General features: G+C 37.4%; 1 protein-coding gene across 1 annotated transcript in view; it reads right to left on the bottom strand.

The window, feature by feature from the left end:
- Positions 1 to 250: 250 nt before the first annotated feature.
- The window catches only part of NEK7 (NIMA related kinase 7), a 59,987-nt gene continuing 37,366 nt past the window's right edge, over positions 251 to 22,871 (bottom strand). Inside the window, exons 8-10 of the mRNA XM_005423711.2 lie at positions 18,240 to 18,334; positions 13,695 to 13,808; positions 251 to 7,456 (exon numbers count right to left, since the gene is read on the bottom strand). Coding sequence (XP_005423768.1) covers positions 7,346 to 7,456; positions 13,695 to 13,808; positions 18,240 to 18,334 — 320 coding nt within the window. The 3' untranslated portion in view covers positions 251 to 7,345. The remainder of the gene's footprint in view (positions 7,457 to 13,694; positions 13,809 to 18,239; positions 18,335 to 22,871) is intronic.

Genomic DNA, 22,871 nt, shown 5'->3' on the forward strand with positions numbered 1-22,871 from the left:
CCAACACACGAGTTTAAAGTAAGGTTCCCATAACCAGCAGTGATCTGACACCTGCTGGCTTCATCCTCTTCCCATCCCATCCCATCCCAGCTCCCTTCACCACAGCAGGCTCCAGAAAACAGAAGCAGAGTTATCTTCAGGATCCCAACTTCCCTGCTCCACCATGGTGGGCACAACTGTGATCTGCCAGGAAACATTTAACAGATCTGAAAGGTAACAATTGAGAAAATCCAGACCATAAACACCACAGTACATTTGTATCAAATTTTACTGCCAAAAGTTTTATTTTACAGTTGAGTTGCAAATGAATATGGTGTACACATCATACAGGAGCAGAAGTACTACATGAACATACTTGTTAGCAATAACAAATTTTCAGAAAATAAAACATCTTAAGTTCTCTCTTTGTCCCAATACCTGACTTACCTTTTTGCAATATAAAGAACATTTGAGGAGTGGCAGAAGAACAACGAATGGCCACAACACACGAGGCAAACAAGCTTTACAGCACTGGAGCCACTGGAGCAGGCTGCCCACAGAAGCTGCTCCATCACCCTCCCTTGAGGGTTTGTAGATCTTGCTGAAGCCTGAAGCCCTGCTCTGAATTCAGCACTGACTCAGCTCTCAGCAGGACGCTGGACTAGAGACTTCTCTCAATGTCTATTCCAATGTGAATTATCATAAAATTTGATTCAAGCACAATCAGCAGCCAAATACAAACAAATCAGTGAATGCCTCCTGTTTTCCCCGCTCCCAACAATAAAACAACACTCATCTTTAATGAATCATCTTTACAACAGTCCAGCATGACTGAAATCAAAGGAACAAGCAGCAAATTAAGTCTACTGAAGAAGACCAGCACCACATTAAAAGGCCTTTGCATAATTTAAAATTCTTTTTGTAACAGCAAACACAGATTTTTTAAATTGCTCTTTACACATGTGCAATTATCAGCCGTATAACAATACCAAATACATTCCTAGTCATCTTCAACTAGGAGATCTCCTGTCCACACTGAGAAAATTTCTATTGGCCCTTGATACACTGGCAATGCCATATTCCCTGCAAGTGTCCCAGGGAAGTCAGAGAAACAGGGACTGGGAGGTGGAGAGGAAATAAGTAATCTCAAAACATCCGTTTTATCCTCGGGACCATTTCTCCTCCTGGTTAAGACCTCTATCTATTGCTAGGGTTTAAATGAAAAGCAAGTGAAACTATCAGGAAGGACTCAGTAACTTCCTATTTTTAATTCCATGTGACAGAAAATTGCAATTAGACAAAAGAAGTAAGGCAAACACCCACCACTAAGGCAGCTGAAGAAGAACTAACTGCACAATGTGATACAGACAGGCAATAAGGAATAAATACAAAACCTGAAAAGTAATACAATTTTTTTTTGTCCCAGCAAACAACTGATCCTCTAAAACAAGATAATTACCTTGGTGTAAATAAAAAGTCAACAAATGTGTGTATACCTACATCAAATGTAACATTCAGTTCTATAACCCCCAGTTTCAGTTTTACAGAGATTTTAATTTCTCAATCTGTTCCAACTCTACAGTACTGAAATAAGATCAGATTTGTGCGATTCACATCTCTTTAAAACACAAAACAAGTAGTAATTTGGTGGAGTTCCTTCTTCAGCACACAAAACAGTGAAAGCCCAATGACAGTTTAGTCCTGTCAATTTTGATACTTTGAAGGGAGAAAAGAAGCCAAAATGACACAGAGGTTAAATCAGTGAAGATAAAAGATAAGAAAGAACAGATAGTGAAGAGGGCTGGATTCTGATACATCTAACTCTGAGACATTTGATACGCAGGCATGGGAGAAGTGCCAGAGATAGAAAGGTTGTGGCCTTGGAAAACAGGCAAGTAAAATTGTCAGGGATGTTAGAAAATAGTCTAGAGGGAGTCAGAAATAAAAATTAGATCTTTGAATCTGAACAGGTCTGAGGCTGGCTGGATCCTAAAGGAATAATCTGGAGATAGAACCATGGGAGAACCAGACTGGGGGGAGAAGCACTGGATTTTTGGGGCCTTCAAATGAAGTACAACATTAAAAAAATCCAAAAACAAACTGGAGAGAGGGTGTTTAGATACATGTAATCAGATGAGAGGGAGAAAAAAGGACAAAGTATTAAAAACCAGAAACAGTTATGATGAAGGTGCCTCCACTAAAGATAGATGAAAAGAGAAACTTGGTTACTACTGAAGGAAGTCATTCAATGAAAGAAATGAGAGGCATAAAAGATACAGAAATAAAAGGGGCAAATTTGCAAAGTTAAGAGGCAGAGAAGCAAAGCTCAGAAACAGATCCTGAGAACAAAAACAGCTTTGAAAACGATCTTGTCATGCAACAAAATCAGGACTGAAGATTTTGTATCAAGAATGAATGGAGAATGAATATGAACAGCAGATCGAAAAGCAAGCTTAACAACAAAGGTGAGGTAAAGGTGGTTTAAAAGTCCATTTGGGAAAGGCATTGAAGCAGGTAAGGCAAAGCTGAGTCCAAAGCTGTGTTGTGCTGACACACTCTTCAGATATTCAGAAAGGTTGGAATGGAAATTAAGAAATTACAAGAGAATACGTCTGGAGGGAGGAATGGAGACAGGGCAGTGTGAGAAGCAGCCAAAGAAACCATGTACAGAGAAGCAGATAGAGATAAAAATAAAGACCAGTGAGTAAAAAGAAGTGAGGCCAATGAAGGAAGGAGGCAGCAGCGAAGACGAAGGAGTCAAAAAGGTTAATAGACTGGAGATCCCAAAAGGAGTGAGTGACAGGGTAGAGGAGAGAGAAAGACAGATAAGCTGAAAGAGAGCAGGTAGTGATCAGAGAAAGGGAATTTAGAAATGAGAGATAATAAAGTGAACAGTATTTAGCAAAGACAAGGTCATGGGAATGACTGAGGCAGTAAGAAAATCTATCTAAAACTAGAAATCACAGGCATTGGGCTGGAAAAACAGAATGAAGAACAAAGGATTAAAGTACTGATCAGGGGAAAGGAACTGGTCTTGCCCATGGGGAGGGATGAAATTTGGAAACACTGAAATGGGCTGAGTTCAGCAAACACACAAAGAAAAGATGCAAACTAATGACCACTAGGAAAACTAGACAGAGGACTTCAAACCAGGAAGAGGGTAAGGCTCGCAACAGGACTAATAAAGCAGAAGCCAGGAGTCACAGAACTTTAGTGGTGAATATGAATGGAAAATACTTTTTTAAAAGCATCAGAGAAGGGAATAAAGTTTAAAAAACAACTCTAAACATCTATATTTGAGTAACATTCAAAAACATAAGTAGCACTCCACCAAACAGGGTCCACAACTCTATTTCCCTCCTTGCCAGAAAGATTTACTCACCCAGATCAAACCAGAGATCAGAAATTCAAAAGGCCACTGCCAACACTGCCACTGGCTAAATAATTTGGAGATATGGCTGGGTTGGGAAAATTTTGACTGTTGAAGTAGATAAAGACTATTAAAGACTATTAAAAATTATGAAAAAGCAGTGAGTTGACCTCTGCCATCCAGCACCTTTATGTCTTCACAAAAGAAGACGAGAAGGCCTTCACTGGCTCTCCCTCACATCACCTCCTGCTCTTACAGCTCACACAGCCAATGCAGCATTCACCAACACTCCAACTCAGCTCCTAAGAGTCTCACCACATTGTGTAACAGCAAAGATAAGAGATTAAGCAGACAGATTGCTGCAGACAAACATCACTGCGATTTTGGGTCCCATTCAGAGTTATCTGAGAACCACTGGCATAAAAGTTTTTCTCCACTTCCAAGCCTCTGTCAAGAATTTCACTCTACAGCTTTCTTAATCATGAGCATGAATAAAACACCAGCCTTCTCAGACACTTCTAATACTGCATTTCATCTTCTGCTATACTGGCATGTTTTTAAAGTTTCAGCTCATTACAAAAAGACAACACACTTCTATTGCCTGCTCATACAATTGGGAGCTGGATCATTAGGAGTGCAACAAAACAGGGGAAAAAACCCAAATTATTCCCTGCTACCAAACCAGTGACACACAGAGAGTATAAAAAGTGAGCTGGCACATCATTTCTATCTACCCTACTGATTACTGTTTATTCATGTGTGTAGATGTGGTTCACTCAAAATTACTGAAATTACCTAAGAACCAGCTGAAATATAAACAAGAGCTCACAGGACAGGGCTGAGACCATAACGGGAGCTCTTTGTTATTTTATTGCTTTATCACATATTTTAGTATTGAAAATTATTTTAAATTTAGCTTAAAATTTTAGTTTAAATTTTTGGTTTAAAATACACAATATATTGGATGTAGTATTTTTAGATAATCTTTTAACAAATAATACAAAAATGAATTTTTTTTAGTGTACTATCTTTTGTTACAGTCAAGAAATCTCACCTAGAATCAGCTACTGGAAGAAGTAAGTTGTCCACACGATAAGCAGCAGCAACTGTAACATACATCTATATCTCTAAAAAAGAAAAGTTTGAAAAAATATCATAAACACTATAATTTTTACATTACATGTAATATCTGTATGTTTTATTTCTATTGGACTACTGCACAGCAGGAGAGCTTTTGAGACAAAGGGATTTTACGCAATGTCATTCAAAGCACAAAAAGTTCACTCCTGACACAAGTTAATACTGGAGCATTATTGAAATAAAAGGAGGAGCTGGTCAGACATTTTAGGTAGAAATGTAACATTTTTTCTTTAAAGAAAATAAACACATAATGCCATAGCTTAAAATAAATAGTGCCAAATGTTATCATCAACATATGAAAGATAGGATGGTGGCTTAGTAAAGACAATATTTTATAAGCACATACCATACATTGGAGTATTATAAAAAGACTTATTTTCATGTTACCAGGTATTTTACTTTAGGGAGAGATTCTACAATCCTCACTTATATAAACAGTTCTATTAACTCACATTGGCATTTTAATTACAGTTTGGTACCAAAGTCAGGTGCACCATTCATTTCACAGATTTTAAGTCAGGAACAACTATTTCTTTTCCTCAGCACAATATTTAATCATAAATACTAAAAAAAACTCCACATTGCTAAAAAAATGTAACTGCTTAAGTATGCACATTTGCAAACTCTTGACTCATGATTCTTTTACTCAACATATCCTTCCAGGGGAGGGATATCTATCAGCAGTTTCTGGCAGGAACAGTTCAATACTTTATGCATAATATTAGATACAAATAGCCTGCATTACATTTGGGGGCTTTTTGGTGATTTTTAAATGTTCTAGCACATTTCAGAAAAAAAAATATTTTGAGTACTTGTGCATATTAAGAACTAATTCTGTGCGTCAAGCAAATATTGTGCTGCCTTTTTCAATACAAAGCATTTTGTTCTATGACATGTGAAACATGGTTACAGAATATAATAATCATGTTTTAAATTATATAACCACTTAATAAATGAAAACAAATCTAGAGGTTGCTAAACACAAACCAAAATTTCTCAAATACTTCTTTCCAACAAACTGTTCCACTGAAGTTCTATAAAGTTAAGTGCACACAGAAGTGAGAAATAAAACTACAGTTTCATACAATTTGTCCTACAACACCTGGAATTAAAAATTTAAAAAGTATGTATTAAGATAAGCTGATGATCTGGCACATACCATCTAAAAATGTCCCCCCCACCTTTTTTTTTCCAAACACAATTTTCATAATATTTGTAGTTTTAAAAAATACAAACGTGAAAACAACCCTGACCCCCCCCTTGAACATAAACTCCATGGGTTTTTTTTTTATTCTTTGAGCATTATATCAAATAAAAATTACAGCTGCACAGAGAAATGAAGTAGCAAAAGAAAAGAAAATCAGAATGCATGGATGTGACCGCATCTAGAACCTACATATGTATGTACATACTTCTGCTTTTATTTGAACTAACTTTTTACCCACATAAAGAAAAAGACTTAACTGACACTAACAGCTCCCTAGCTGCTATCACTGTTAATAATTACCTTTTGACAGTTCTGTAAAAAAAAGTTCAGTCTTGAAACTCAAGGAATTTCACTTTACTCTCCATTTTTACCACATTTAAAAACAAGACACATTCCTTCCTTAACAATGAAAATATTATATAAGCATACCTCAAAAGGCACTGAGGTCTAACAAAAATATTCAGCATTTCCTTTTAAACTAATATAGTATCTGTAAGATAGTTTGCATATATAATTATTTTCCAAATTAAGGCATGGCAACTTTCTCTTAAACATAAAAGCTATGAACTACTTCTGCTAAATATAAAACTACGTCTCAGGATATAGTATACAAAGACCATATATTTATGTAGAATACATTTTGTGTTATACTCGACTATTATATCTTTGCCAAAATATTTCAGTATTTAGAAAAAAAATTTAAAATTTAAATATACTGTAAGGTCACTCAAATAATTTTAAACACAAAAATCTACAAACAGTGACATATACACAAACAGTTGGGAAATTGTAACTTAAAGATCACATCTCTTTTAATCAGACCTGCTCAAAGGACAGCCACAAAAGAACCCTATTGGCTACAAGAAGCATCTACATGTTTTTAAGACTGAACTATGCAGACTCCCATTGCCCCAGGGCAGTGCTGCACAAGTCTATTGAAAACGACCCAATTGCTGAATCAACACCTTAAATTTTCCCAGAAAACCTCCAACAAATGTTTTGTGTATTAAGAGAGACTAACAAAACAAAAGGGGACGTTACAAAAATTTCCGTATGACAATTTTTCCTGAAGTTATTTTTCCATTGCATTTGGCAAGCACAGAACTAATTCTATTCCTTGTCTACTCTTACAGCAAGAACTGCAAACTACAATTCAATATAAAATACAATAAGCTCCTGTAATAATTATGTTCCTCTTGGAACACAGATTAAAAAAGTTAACTGTGCTGATTCATACTTTCCATAAATTACTAAAAAGGTGAGCGATTCAGACATTTTGCTTCTCGATAATAAGCCTAATATCTGTATCATGTGCAAAAGTGCAACTGTGTTTTAGAACTGAGGCCCAACTGAATACAATTTTGTTATTACAGAAAGTATACTTGAACCCACTAACATGGAAGCAGCGGTTCACAGCATCTTAAAATTACACTTTACATACTTAAACCTGTTGTACGACTGCAAGTTAGTAAAAAATACAAAACCCAGAAATGAACAGAAAACAACAAAGCTTGTATATAAATTGGTTTACAATTCAAAGCACAACAGTAAGCTTCAAATAATTACATTAGTGTAAGACACACAGGGAGGTGGGATGATTTATTGCAAGCTCTTGTTTCTGGCTGCTCCTTTTGGGGCTCGCAGGCAGTTCAGCTGCTGGCGGTGTGTGCGTGCATGCGCTTCGCCACATCGTACACGTAGGTGATGTCTGGGCGCTTCTCCGGATCCGGGTTGATGCACATATTCACTAATTGTCGCAGCTACGAGAGGAGAGAACATGACAGGAGCATTGGCCTTCTTACAAGCAGGATTTGTGCATTATCAAATTCAAATTAAGAGAAGTGGCAACAATGAGGCAAACGGCGATTCTGCACAAGCACACGGGCAGCGCTCCCTCTCCGCTCACACGCTGCCTTATGCAAACACCTATGCAACACACTCCCCTGATTTCTGCATTTTGCACTGCTGGCCAGAAAAACTGTTGAGCAAATTTAAGTTCTAACCCTTTCAACATACAACTTTAGACATGCAGTCCAGTCCCACATAATTTATAGGAAATTCCCTGTGTTTCTGGAGGGCTGTGCCTGCAAAGCCCAGAAGACTGAAAGGAGCACAGAGCGAAGGTAAATGAGGGCTGCTTTGCTCATTCGGTCCCCATACAGGAGTTAGCCAGAAATAAATGGCATTTCTGCCTGACAGGGCCCAACAAACAAAAGGCAGTGGTGCTCCATCTAACACACAGTTAACCCCCAGAACCTCCTGCTGCCAGGAGCTACCAATACACACGCATTCAATTCAGCTACTGAACAAATTAAACCCACTGAGGGCTACCTGTTACAAGGACTCCACCCTTGAGGAAATATCTGAACATAAAAGTGGAAGCTGAGAAAGTATTGTGGGCAAGTACCATACTATGCTGGCCCTGTTACTCCACTTGTCCACTGCTGAAGACATGATACTGGAATAAATAAGCTTTGGGCTACATCCTGATATGTATCCTTAGGATTAGATTGTTTATAGTGTTCTTTATGTAAAGAAGTACAGAATTAACAAATATTCACAGAAGTCTCTATCTGGGAATAAATAAATCACTATGACTAGAAAATTCCATGTTTACAGAAGCACCATAACCTTTTGGGTATTTTTAATAGACATATTCAGCATAATCAACCCAAAAGAGCTTCCACAGCACCTCCATTCCCTTCACAAACTGTCAGGCCATTTGCAGGCTTTTCTCCCTCCACTGATATGCCTAAAAATTTATGACATTAGAACTTAATATATTGTATGGATAACCTGATAGGGCATCTATTTCAAATTGTGTGCATCTCCTAACCATTTTGCAATGTGGAACATACCTCTTTCACACTGACTTACTACAATGTTCACAGTGCTATGCAATAACAATTTAACCAGCTCTGAAGATTTTCCTTTATGCTTTTAAATAGCTTTGCCAAATCCTCCTGGACCTCCTTATAACATTGGGGAGGGAGGGGGAGGAGGACACTCAAACAAACATATTCTGATCCAGTCTTCTATGGAGATACATCAAATGTAGTTTGGTCTCCCAGCCCGTACTACTAGGTAGGATTATTGCAAAAAATCTGTAATTATTGCAACTAAGTGACTTCATCACCTTCATTATTCAAAAGTAACGCAGGCTGCCTCTTTAAACCTGCCACTGGAGAATTTCCTTCCTGCTTTTTAGAAAAAGAACAAGAAGGATTTTAAATTATAATTATACTCCTTTCACTTTTCTGAAGATTAATTGAAATGCACAGGAATAGGAATTCCGGAAGTTAAGGAAGAAGCACAGCATACCACTCTATAAAGCTTTGTCCATTAGCCCTTCCAGATAAACTGTACATAATCTACAGAATTTTTGTATTCAACAGTATAAAATCTATGTCATTAGACATCCCATTCTTTAGCAAGAAGAGCTTAATATTTAAAAATGAGCTAGTTCTGAAGATAGTGGTCAGATTACCGGATTGAAAAGAAATGTATTAAATGAAAATAATCTGTAAGATTTGCATTAAATGCTTTTTGCATTTTAAATACATTAAGTATATTCTGACTAATGGAGTTATAAAAGCCATCATATTGCTTCTGGCAGTCAATAAATAAAATACAATGCCAGTGGCAATAAAAACTATTAGCCTGCAATAACTCCCAAACATTTGAAGAACAGAATGCTGGAAACCATTAGCTATTGTAAGAAATAATAATTGCCAGCATGTAATAGCAACATGCAAGCCAAACAATCTCCTGCAGGAGAAGCAGGTGGGACACAGGGTAAGCAGGAGGCACAGTGTAAGCAGAGATGAGAGCTTGCCATGCAACACCTCAGACAGCCTGCACAGAAAACAGGAAAGACTGAAGAACATCCAACACCATCAAGGCTGAAATTAGAGTCAAATAAGCAAACATTTTGTGAAGAGAATACAGGTATAATTTATCTGCAAAATACATCTAATCCTGAATGTATACATTTCTCTGTGAAGACTTCCATCTGTTCAACAGAACTGCACAGAGTGAACAGTCTTCATAAAGGACCTTGACAGGTTAAAACCCACAAAGCCAGCATCAGAGGGGAAGCAGAGTGGTTTTTCTCTTGGTTTTTTTTCTAGCTGTTTATCAATACTATTTGCAGAGCAGCAGAAATAGATCTTCAAGAAATGTACCTGTTGAGCACTTGAGAAGCCTTGCCACAGACCTCTTTAAATGGCAGTCACTGCAATTACTGCAGTATCTCTATGCCCCTCTTCCCTTGGCAGGTCCAGAATCTCACTGGTAAGGCAGGAATGTTGAGCTGACCATGCCTGGGACACTCTACAACAATAGTGTAGATTCCTGAGTAATTTCAAAATCCTTGAGCTCTTTTGAGCCTTGTAACTGAACAGCAAACCCTTGGAAGAAGGTGAATTACTTCTGCTATGCAGGATGAAAAATTACATGGGAACACAGATTTCAGGACTGAAACTGGGACACTGGATAGCACTGGTTATAGCACTGATCCTTTACTCTTACAGGAATATCCATTTCAATAAACCTGAAATCCATCTGTCAGCCCCTCTAGTACTAATAAAATTTCCAATGTATCAGAAAAGCTCACCAATGTCATGGGAAGAGGCATTGGGAGTTTAAAAAATCAGACTATCATTAGAGATAGAAGTGATTTTTTTACTACCTGGCACAGACTGGCCAAGAGGCAGAGCAGACTGAGCCAGAGGGACCTCCTGTTGCCTCCCCAAGCTGCAAACTTCTTTGTCTGCTTATTGTTCTTAACCTCCTCTGTGCACTTAACACAGTGACTGGCTTTAGCCTGGAGCTTCTCCTGACACTGGAGCAGTGGGACACACTTTCTTTAACTTTAGCAGGTTTTTCAGCTATGAAATAAATAATTATCACTCAAGTCAGGAGGAGTGGGGAAAAACAGAAATATGACAGGCAAGTACTTGGCATTGTTAGCCAGCTGAAATAGAGAAATTTTCATATAGGGAAGTTTGGATAAAAAAACCACACAAAACACCATTCTTACTCTGAATAAAACCTTCTCAAAGCCTTTTTCTGAGTGCTTTCCTCAAGACCTGCTGGCAGCTAACACTACCATTGTGGACCTGCTGGCTCCTTCTGCTTTCACATCTGGGTAGGAGGTTGGCAATGGACTTTCGAAGAAATGCACCTCAATCAAAGGGAAGATTTTAAAACTTCATCATGAAAGCAATGCGATACTAATATTAGCTGACAAGATTTTAAGAGTATTGATTGGAGGTGGCAAGGGAGCCCCAGCTTTGAATTCCCAAAAGCAGAACAGTTTTCAGTAAATGCTGAGTTACTGACTCTGAATATCAGATGTTTTTAAGGGATATTAAAAAATTGAGATATCCAAAGTTATTAAGAATCTGAAAAACTTGGTTTGTATCTACCACTGAAGTAATACTTTGTGAAAATGCATCTCAGACTATTAGGATTTCTAATCAAAGGTTTTTAAAAACATTACCCATCTGTCCTCCTAAAGGTGCATCTTTCTGTCACACTCTTCTCTGATGACACAGATGTGACACAATTACTAACACGTTACTCTTACAGAGGTTCCAAAACTTAGAAAAAGTGTCACACCTTAAAATTCACTAAAATCTACTTACAAAAAGTCTATTGAAAAAGTACTTGTCTTATAATTCATAATGAAAGTATTTACACTTCTATATTAGAGGATGCAGAGATCCACTCGGTGAAGTTTTAATTTCAGAAAATTCTTTTTCATAAAAAATGAAGTGGGTTTTAATATTCAGTGATCCTTGATCTTTACTGCACACTGAGTATCCCTCCCACCTGGTTAAAGGTTTGACATCTATATTTCCAGTACAGGTGAAACATTTAGCACAGTATTCTAATATGACAGATCACACTTGTTTGTTTCTCTTTTTTACAGTTCATGCCAACACAGTATTTTTCATACAAGCTAAAAATGGTTTAATAGTGCAATAGGTAATAAATATATGTTTTCCAGGTACCTTAGTGAAGACACAAGTTGTCATAGCAGAAGATAAAAAATATTACCATTACAGTTTCCATAACTGATGGCTTCTTTTAAGAAACTGTTTTCTTACCTATCTTAATACCTATAATAGCTCTGATTCTCTCATTAAGAATAACTTACATGTATTTTGCAGATAACTGCCTTATCCAAGGTGCAGAAGTACATGTCTGCTTTGAAAAAATAAAAAGTTACATGTGGTGCTTTGCATGTGTTTGCAAAAGAAAAAACCTATCCCAAACTCTAAGACCTTCTGTCTGGGCCAGACTTTGATATTTGCCCCTTGGCTAGGAATCCACATCTCCCAGTTCACACTCAGCTGCAGCGAAGTAGCCTTGCAGGCAGGCCAACTTCAACGAACCACTAGTGGTATCATCATTAAAATACTGCTGAAGGTCACCATGGAAACCGCCTGCTGAGGCTTCGCTGCTGCATTCGGCATCTCCTAATCAGCTACCATGTGAAATGCAAATTCAGACAGTCTGAAAATTAGTCAAGAAGAATAGAGGATGAGGATGCAGATATGTGAAATATTCATGTGCTTCATGGAAAAAGGAAGACAGCATGAATGACACAACAAAGAACGGCCCCTGACATTCTCGCTATCATTTTGCATTATTGTTCACACCCTACTGTATTTCCAGGCCTCCAGTTCTGAAGTTGGTTAGATGAACTGCCATATTTAGAGTCTACAATAAATAATAATTAAAAATGGCCAAGGTAAAATGACTAATCGGCAAACCCACAGAGCTAGAGTGTATAAATTACACAATAGATCATTATTTCATCCTTTGTAACATCATCAAATTATCTTTTTAAGTCCAGTTGGTTTCATAAAAGGGGAAAATTGTCACTATAAATACAAAACAAAACACTGAGCAGTAATCTTTTATTAATAGTCCAATCACTGTCTGTGAATGCAAGAAAATTTAAGGTTCAGAATTACAACCCCTACTCTATAAATTGCATAATGCTTTATGTTTATTAAAAGTATTTCAGTGCTTGTGTTTATTTGGGTTTTCAAAGTAATCTTTAATTCATGTAGTCTGAATTCAGTTAGAATTGGTTACTAATAACTGTTCTTTGGTTTACAGCTTCTATCAGTTTGCCCTGTTCTTTTCAAAGTGGCGAAGTATTTTAAAAAAACTGGCATCTCAGAACATTAACAAGCAAGCATTTATATTTTTTCATTCTGTTACACTAAGAAAAATATTTTTGTTTAGTTTCTTTTCATTTTAGAGCTTATAAAAGCAAGTACTCCCCCTTAAATACACTAATGACAGTAAGAACTGTTAGCTCTCAGCTTAAAACAAACACTGTTTTACAGTGATTTACAGGAGTATATTGTTTACTGATTTACAGGAGTATATTGTTCAAATTCAATTATATTATGTCTGCCTGTATTTCTCTGAAATTTACTCTTAGTCTTGTCAAGAACCACTCCTTGCAAAAGAACTGCTGTTCAATTGTACTGAACAGCACATCCCAGTTTTATAATGCAGACAAATGGGACCTGAACAATTTGTTTTTACTACTGAGTCACATTATATCTATTTTAATGCAGGCCCCTAGAGGAACAGGGCCAGTGCACTAATTTACTGTGCAACATAAAGGTGTACAGTTGTGTTTTTAGAAAAACACCCTACAGATGTAAGGCTCTACCCCATCCTGGCATGTGGAACATATCATTGTGCATTCTGGGAAAGCATTTTGTCATACTTGCAAGGAAGCCCAATGAAATTAGGAATCTAACAGTGTGACGTTTCCATCGTTAATACCCTCAAATATAAATCATGAGATACTTGTTTTGACAGCAACATTTGAGTGAGTTCAACAAGCAAACACTTATAGGCATAATCTGCAAATAACATAAAATCACACAAGTTCATTTACTTCCCTGGAAGCGTGCCAGCTTACATAAACTGGGGATCCAGCCCATGAAAAGGAAAATTACTTACTTCCTCTGAATAGTGATCTGAAGGGAGAGGTGGGTAGTCACACTGTTCTATCTTCTTGCACAGAGAGTACAAGTTCATTTTATCACCATAAAAGGGACTCTGCAGTGCAGCCATCTGTTTAAAGAAAATGCACAGTTTTCTTTTGCATTTTTAAGTAAAGCTGTTTTGTCATAAAAGCTGTAATAGTAACAAATCAAAAGTGATTCTTAATGACTCTCAATGCTCTGCTTAGAGGGAGCCCTGCAGTGATGATAACAGAAGTTCCAAAACTATTCCTTATAACCACTGCATGTACTGATTCTATGTCATACAACCATAGTTGTCACAATCCTCATAACAGTGCAGTATCTGAATGGGATTTTATTTATAATGTTAGGGTTTTATTAACAGACTATGAGGGGAAATTCAGTAGTTCACAATATTGCTGAGAGTGGAGGGTCCTTGCACCACTAGGGACACCAAAAATATCCAAACCTGTACTTTTCCTCAGAAGACCTTTTGTAAGAAAACATGTAACTTACAGGAAAACATTATCTAACCTAAAGCAATGCATTGTGTAGGTAACACTAGATAATCACAGCAGATTTTGTAACCTTCCATAGCCATGACACTAGACTTCAGTATAACTGGGGGTTTTGAAAGCAAGAAAAAGCTATCATCTGTACTTCCAAAATCTCAGACCCAAAATCTTTGTAATTCAGGATGTTATTCAAAAATACTTTAAAAAAAAACCTCCCAAACTTCCATCAGAAGCACAGAACCAGCACCTATGGCAATAATCTACAATTACAATACAAAACTAAGAAAATCTGTTGCAGAGCACTTATGTAATTGATCAGCTTAAAAACAGCATTAATAAACCTACCCTTTATTTCCAGACAATGTTACAACTTGACACTTGAGATGGAAACAAATGCCATGGCTAGGTGGATTAGAAATTTAAAAATTCATTTAAAATCTCTCTGTTCTGTTCAAAGCCTAAGAAATCTTTTTAACTGCAGCAGCATGAATGCTGCTCTGAGTGCAGAGCTGCCCCAAAGTCAGTCACCCTTTTCTACATGTGCTAATAAGTTTGATTTTGGAAGGACAATGTGTACATTCCCCAGACAGGCAGAGTGTGTGTGAAACACGCTAGTCCATGCTGTGCTACTCAGTGAGCTTCAGCAGGGACAGGACAAGCTGAAAATGGCTCTCATCTGTCTTGTGGTCTTCCAGATAGAAGTTTAACTCTTTCATGTCTAAGCATCAATATCACTGGGGGAAATGTATGAAAAGAATTACCAAAATTCCCTTCCGTTTATTTTATCTCTCATTTATTTGCTCTCAAATAGTTCAGTACTTTTTCATATTACCTTCAACTAAGAATAAAAAAATTTAAAGCTCCCAAAACAGGTATTATGCTGCAGCTCCAACCTACACTCCTCCCAATCTGTATTACTAAGATAATATTTATTTTTGTATTTACATGACATTGTCTCTTACCTTAAAAAGAATGTTAAAAATGCAAGCTGAAGACCAAAAAAAGAAAAGAAGGAAAAAAAAAAGAAAAAAAGAAAAATCAACTGCAGGGTCTGTACGCATGCAGAAATTCTAAATAAATGCACAGATACTCATTTTCATACTCTAGGTGTTCATTAAAAAGTACTTTTGTTTGAATGCTGCCGAGTGTTAAAAAAATTCTGAATGTCCCCTAAGGAGTTAAAACAGGAATACTATATTTTCATGCATCTCCTGCTTTGACAGATGAAAAATGTCAACTGTCCTGTTTTTATTTTCAAGCTTTTGCACTATTCATCTGGTTCATTAGTGCATCTCGCTGCTGCCCCTGACAGCTGCTCGCCCTCTCCTCCCAGCAGCTGAATTTTTCAGGCTAATTTGATCCTCCACACTGAGACGATCGCTAGAATGATTGACTTGCTCCCTGACCTCCAGGGTCTGACTTTGCTGATTAGTATTCTGGGGGTGTCTGAGGGACGAAAGCCCACTGTCTGTCTTCAGGGCTGGTGGCAGCTCGCTCTCTCTCTTTTTTTTTCCCTTTCTTTTTTTTTTTTTTTTTTTTGAACTGTAAGCCACCAACCTACAACCCTGTAAGGATGCAATTGCTACGATGAACAATAAAAGGAAATGTGTAAGACCTACTTTTCCATGTAAAGGTCCATGTAGCAAAAGCACAGCATCTTGATTTTAATTAGTAAAGTCTACTTTGTTGCATATCAATTAAAACTCCACTGGTAGTGTTTTTGAGGTTTCAGAAATACCTGGGGCTCTAAAAAATTCAGACTTTAAAACATACTTCTGCAAAATCTTACTGGCCACACAGTTAGCATTGAATAATAGACTGTTATACACACAAGAAATAATAATTTTTAAAAACAAGTTCGTTTAAACCTAAATTAAAATGTAACTGAAGAGTTTAGCAGCAATTAGGCATTTACTGAGATGTGATAAACTTGCCACAGCTTTTTTCCAATTAAGCTGGAGACAATCCAGACTACATATGAACACACATCACCATGAAATCAACATAATAAAACATGCTAAGATGCAGGCAATAGACAAATGACAAAAAGACACCCAGCACAAAAGTGCACAGATTAAAAAACACCATTCATTAGTCCACACAAGTCTTAAAGAGCCTTAAGTAACCACCTTCCAACAATTAAGAAAAAAGACTAAGTGAGAAAAATGCTGAGCATATATTTTGAATTTGCTACAACTGAAATTTCAAAATTAGAGATAAATTCTCAAGATAAACTTCCAAAACAAAACAAGAAAACCCACCACAAATATCTGGTATGTTGCAGAATCAACTAAATGCACTTCTAAAAGAAATCAAAAGCTATAGTTGAAGACAATGCCCAATACTGTAGCTATATATCAACAATAAAATAATAAAATAATTATTTTATTCTTGCAATAAGGAAAACAAACAGTACCCCATATTGGCTTAAATAGCATCCTGGTGAAACACCTAAAATCAAAGGAGAATGGTATTTCAAGATGCTGAGTTAATCAATGGGACTGAGTTATTTAGGTATTTTGGGATTATCCACCACATCAAAGAAAAATGTAATATTCACATAGGTGTTTAATATAGTCTACCAGCATTAAGGCAGCAAGTTTAAAAAATTCTTTAGAAAAGTAATATTGATTTATATCCAGCAATTTAATTTCATATAACATAAAAGAAAAATTACCCTTAAACTGTGGGGGTTTTATATATAACAGTAATTCAAAGGTTTTATTTATTTCCAGATTTTAAAAAATCCTGAAGTAAACCAACCAGAGGCAAAGAAATAGTAATACTGAAAAATGCTTATCTACCTTAATGCTACCTTAGGGCTTGCACAAGTGTGCAAAGCAGAGCAGTGGAATTCAAGGCAGCTGCCATGGTCGGTATTGAGGAATCCAGGATTAAGTTTTAGCTCAGGATTCAAACTTGTAAATACTTGCTAGCAGCTGGACTTCCTTCCTTGAATGATCCCCAATATTTAAAGCAACAGCTATACACACATGTGTAAACCGCAGACTTGCAGTATAGCTATTTTTCCTTTTAATATTCAAGGCAACATGTCAGTGCTAGAAAGTAAACAAATATTACTGGAGATGATTCACCTGGCAGCAACATCCAACCTCAACAGGCTGCCAGTGTCTTCTACACAATCCTAAAACAAACAAGGAGGTGCTGATACTGCTGAGTGTGCGTTAAAGGAGTTCTGCTGACGCTCTGAGGCAGGTGGCTTGCAGGTAAACAAAAAATGACTTGAGTAGATTCGTTTCTACCTGGAACACGACTGGGGAGACTTCGATGCCACTTCTGATGGAACCATTTTTCCCCCAGCATCATTCAACACAAGTGTTACTTCTTCTAATCAAGAAATTATATGCAAAGAACTTGAAGATGTATTTGGTTTAGAAGAAGCCAACACGTTCTTCACACCTTCATTTGCCTCCATTTCAATGAGCCCTGTACTTTTATTTTCTCAAAATATAGTATTATTTAAAATTACGCGTCACCTACCAATCTCGACTGTACCAGCAGAGAAACTAAACAATTGCAGTTCAGCCACCACAGGTGAATAACAGAAAAATTACATATGTGTGCAGCAGAAGTTGTTAAATTGACAATTCATTCAAGCTAGTAGCAGTAAGTACAATAAACTTTTCTCATCCTTTTACTTAGGTTTAAAGTCTTGATAAAAATAAGAAATTTGTATTGAAGTATCTATATTGCAGTTTTTGGAAGTATTACTTACATATTCAAATCAGTCCTACTACTTCTCAATGCATTTATTAAATAACCATATAACCATCATGGGCCATGAAAACACCTAGAACAATTTTACATGTTGCTATTATTCATTTACCAATCCTTCAGTCATGCCCAATCTTCAAAAAAATTGCTGTAAAATCTTTGTAGCAAGGCAAGTTCAAGTAAAACACAAATAAAAGTATTTCACATGCTTAAGTTATGTAAGGGGAGAGGGGCAGGGGAAGGGGGAAGTACAAGAGTGTTACTAAGTTCACTGTATATATCAGTATTACCTCATACAGCAGACAGCCTAGAGACCAGATGTCAGACTTGAAGTTGTAACCATTTTCATGTATTCTCTCTGGAGACATATAATAAGGTGTACCAACTGCAAAAAACCACAAGTATTTTTGAATGAAAATTTCTGTTGTTATGCAGTAGTTAAATTACTGTTTTCCCAGTAGAAGAATATTTTTCGTCTTTCTCATTTTGCTACACTTAAAACTTCAACTCATACTTAGAACACTTCAGTTTAACAAAAATACACAAATTAGTATCTATTTCATCCAATGCAGCTTTATTTTCACTGCTCATTACCAGAGCTATGCAGTTGTTGAACACTTCCAAATTTTGCTTTTAAGGAACCTTGTAAGTAATTTGTTTCTCCTGAAGAGAACCAAGGGCAGGTACTACACACATCCCTGTTACTTTTCCAAACTGTTAGCACTGTGGCTAGAAACAACACTAGAAATTCTCTGCCATGGGCTGAATTTTTTTTTTCATGAGGTCTGTTCTTCCTTTGAGAATATATAAATCTGAAAAAGCTGGTTTTGAAACTAAAAAACACAGGCACTTTGAATAGCTGCAATGAAAGCTGAGCCTGAGATTCAGGCCCTTCAGAGATGAGGGCAGGAAAACCAGCAAGCCCAGCAGAAGCTGACATTCCTAAGGGCAACTCAACCATCAGCTGGAGCACCAAATTCCACAAGGGCTTTGCAGCTCCCAAACCTGTGTCTGTCACAGCTTAATCCTGCCTCAGAGCTGTGGGCTCTGGAAATGTCTGCTCTTGACAACCAGCATTTATTAGGTCTGTCCCAGAGCAAAGTTATGTTGGATACTCCAGAACATCTCTCTCCTTGATTTTAATCAAACCCTCCCCATCTGTGTCACAAGTTACTTGGAACAGAGAAAGACTGAGAGATGTTTCAGCTCTATAAAAAATGTTATTACAAGGAAGTAGCTGAGTGATGGTTTCATGTATGACAGAGCAATAAGAAGTTCTGGAAAATAATGGTAATGGCAATTTTAGTGCATTTTTTCTGAACTTTCTCCCTGTACACCCCCAAATGACTGTCTAACAGCAAAAAAGTCACAGATCTATACAGATTTTTATTTCAATTTTGTTTGAATATTTTCTTAAGCACTGAATCCTGATGATGAAAACCAGCTGATTTCTGTCAATTCAAGTTGATTTGTTTTTGAAACCAAATATCTTGCAACACCATCAGTGATTAAAATCAGCAATTTTTCATTTTTGTTCTTTGTGGTATGAACCTCACATATTATTGTAACACAATGATCTGGTTTCACTTCTGCTCTTCTCAAGAGATGAGGCTAATTCAGAATTGATCTCCGTATGAATACTGAAGACAGAGATACAGTGAATATCTAAGTACTTCTACATCTGAATAATCAGGTTAAATAGCTTTCAGTAATCAAGACAGATAATTTTACTCTAATAATTTCCAAAAGTTAAGGGGTTTGTTTTGACAGTGGAAGTAAGGAGGAGGGAGAGTTACCTTCCTACTTGAAGGGCCCAGCTCACATAGGGAAACCCAGAACCACCCATCTCAGGTCACGTCACTGATGCTGGTAACCTATCATTTCACCTGATCTGCTCCTTGGCAAACAGCACTGAAAACCTATATAAACTGCTTCTGCAACAGACAGGCAAAGACAGAGGTCCCCATGTGGTATCCTCCAAAGGATCTGGTCCCCTAAACATGCTGGGGGAGATTTCCAGTGCACCTCTGAACTGAGGCTGCCAATGGTAACAAGAGAAAGGCTGGGGAAAGGCAACTCCAGAAAGTACTGTGGGAGACATTTGCTCTCACAGGATGTTTGCATCCACCCACAACTGAGAATGGTCTTTTCCCTGTGAAACAATATAGGCAAGCAGATGGGTAGACCACAACGCCAAAATAACTACCAAAATATCCAGAAGCAACTCTGTTTTCTAATATCTCAACATCAGTATTTTAATGGGCACTTAATGACAGATACCTTAAGATTAGAACTGCAACTAAGTGTTTGGAATGACACAGGTTTCATACTTTTATTATCTTACTGTTTTATTTGCCTCTTGATTTTTTTTTAATACCCCAAGGACTTGTGAGCTTGGATACCTCTGAAAAAATTCAGCTGCATTTTGTATCCATTAATTAAAGCACTGGTTTAGTATGTTCTGATGCTTTGTTGGCAGAATGCATCTAACAGAAGTTTAATAGTGATGTGTTTGTTCAGTGGCTGCAGCAGCAGTGCCTCTGCTGCTCTGAGGTATCACACAAGTGGCTGGCAGTGAGTAATGCGCCAGAAAGAGGCTTCGCAGAATCCACAGGGGGCAGCTGAAAACACTGAGGTTTGAAGGTTCATAGTCTACCAAAAGCAAAGGTAATTTTAACCAGTAGCTCTGGGAAGCCTGCTGATACATTAGGGGTCTGATATGACTGTGAAAGATTGATGATAGTGGAAAGCAAGAACAAATGTTCCCATTTTACAGCGTTTAGCCTAGTGTAACACCTCCACTGCAATGCAACCTGCAGCCCCCCATGGCCAACTAGTGAGAGGAATTGAAATTAGTTCTGTTACTCATGGAATCACACAAACAACCTGAAGATTCAGACATCCTTACTACTTGTAAACTGATTTTAACAGAGCATGACACTAAAGATTCATTATTCTGACATTCAGGAACTACTGAAAGCATTGCAATGATCCTTTTAACACAGTGAGCACTCTCAGGACATAGCTGTGCTGCTGGAAAGCAACTACCAGTGTGATTCCATGTTTTATTTCTTTCCTGGATCTTTTTTTACTGTTAAGTGAAATACAGCATCCCAGTAGTATAGAGATATGCAACTTCCTCATTTCCTTTACTCATCTGAAGACATAGAAGTGGCATAATACAAGAAAATGAGCTAAATCATTGAGGTGCCTACATTTTTAAGAACAAAATAAGTAAGTTCAGTGTTTTGCTTGCTGCATTTGCAGACCTGTGATAACCTGCAAGTCTGAACAGCAAACTCCTTGAAAATGGTCTGTGTCAAATAGAGTGTCTCCTCAGGATCTGCTGCTGCTCTGGAGCTCCCCTCCCTTTAAAGATGCTGTAGATCCAGAAAGTGTTAATTCTTTATGCAAGCTTCCTGTTATTGGCAGAGGGAATAGACATAATGGAACTGGGGTTAATATCAAGCAGGGAGCTGATGAGCTGATTTGAAGGATCAGAGGCAAAGAATCTGCTAAAGAAAAGGGAGTTTTGATATCAAAAGTCCATCTTACTACCTGGATAAACATATAACTCACAATGCATCTGAGTAAAGTTAAACAAGTGCATCAAGGAGTGGAATGAAATATAGCTAAGTTCTGAAATAGTTACTAGCTCCAAAAGCTATCAAGCATTTTTAGGCTGGGAGAAAAATCTGCCTGGTAAATGTTAAATCTACTTATACACTGGTTCATTCAGGACAGGTTTAACAGACCACATTTTTAGAAATGGCCACATAATCATTACTGATATTTCATGCATTGGCATACATAAGTATCCAAGAATTCAGGAAGGGGGCTAAAGGGGCAAATTTCAGTAACCAAAAGACATGGTTTATGAATGGCTCAGTGTCCATAAGACCACCACAATTTTTTAATATTGAGTTCAATATAACATGCTTAACAAGATGAATGTGGATGCTGAAGACAGACAAATCACATCACAAACAAGAAGCTTGGAGGTCCTTTCTAACCGTACTGATTTTATAATGTTCAGGGTTTTGTACTTATTTAATATAGCTACAGGAGATGTGAAAGTCAAAATACTGCACTTATCCAAAGTAACTCTGCAACCTAGCCCACAATGTGCAAACAGTCCTTCTACATAAGTCAATCTATAAATATCTTGAGTTATTTTATGACAACACAATCATTTTTCTTCAGCTTTCAAACTACTGTAAGCGATCTCATGTTTCTGTACATAAAATACAAGAGCTATTTTAACACAGCCCCCTTGATGCTGCAATGACTCAGCTGCAGATTTCCCTGCCAGCATTACTGTACACAGAGGGTGCAGGTTCTAAGTCTGGCTGGGTATCTAAGTAGAGTTTATTCTATTCACAGAATGGTGCTGCAAACCACCACCTCAGCACACCCTCTAGTGCATTAGAGACCCATATGGGAGAGGAGAGGAGAGGAGAGTATCTGCACACATTTTCACAAGGTATTTTATTCTCCACAACCTGTGTGAGTTTATAGTCAAACCCCTCATATAACATAGTCTGTGCTGGGGACAGCAGTATCACAGAAATGACAGAAGTTGTCAAAATACAGAAGACCAGAATTCCATGCAGATGATTGTCTCCATTTGAGCATTTTGAGAAGATTGCAGATCTGCTCCTTTGCCCTGCAAGAAGGGATCCCCATGCTAGTGGCACTGCCTGCCTGGACAGCACACTGCAGCCTTACAGCACAGCCACAGCAGAGAGATCAAGTGATTCTTGTTGTAACTCAAATATGAAAATACTTCTCTTTACATCCACTGAACGGCTAACAAAGAAAAAAAACACATATCCATGAGCTGGCCTTAGAACTGCCATTTCACCAAAGAGCATAAGGCCTGGCATTCCGCCATTAAAACAACAGCAGCAAGAAAACCAGAA

The sequence above is a fragment of the Geospiza fortis genome, unplaced genomic scaffold, assembly GCF_000277835.1.
Source record: "Geospiza fortis unplaced genomic scaffold, GeoFor_1.0 scaffold229, whole genome shotgun sequence".
Classification (NCBI taxonomy): Eukaryota; Metazoa; Chordata; class Aves; order Passeriformes; family Thraupidae; genus Geospiza; species Geospiza fortis.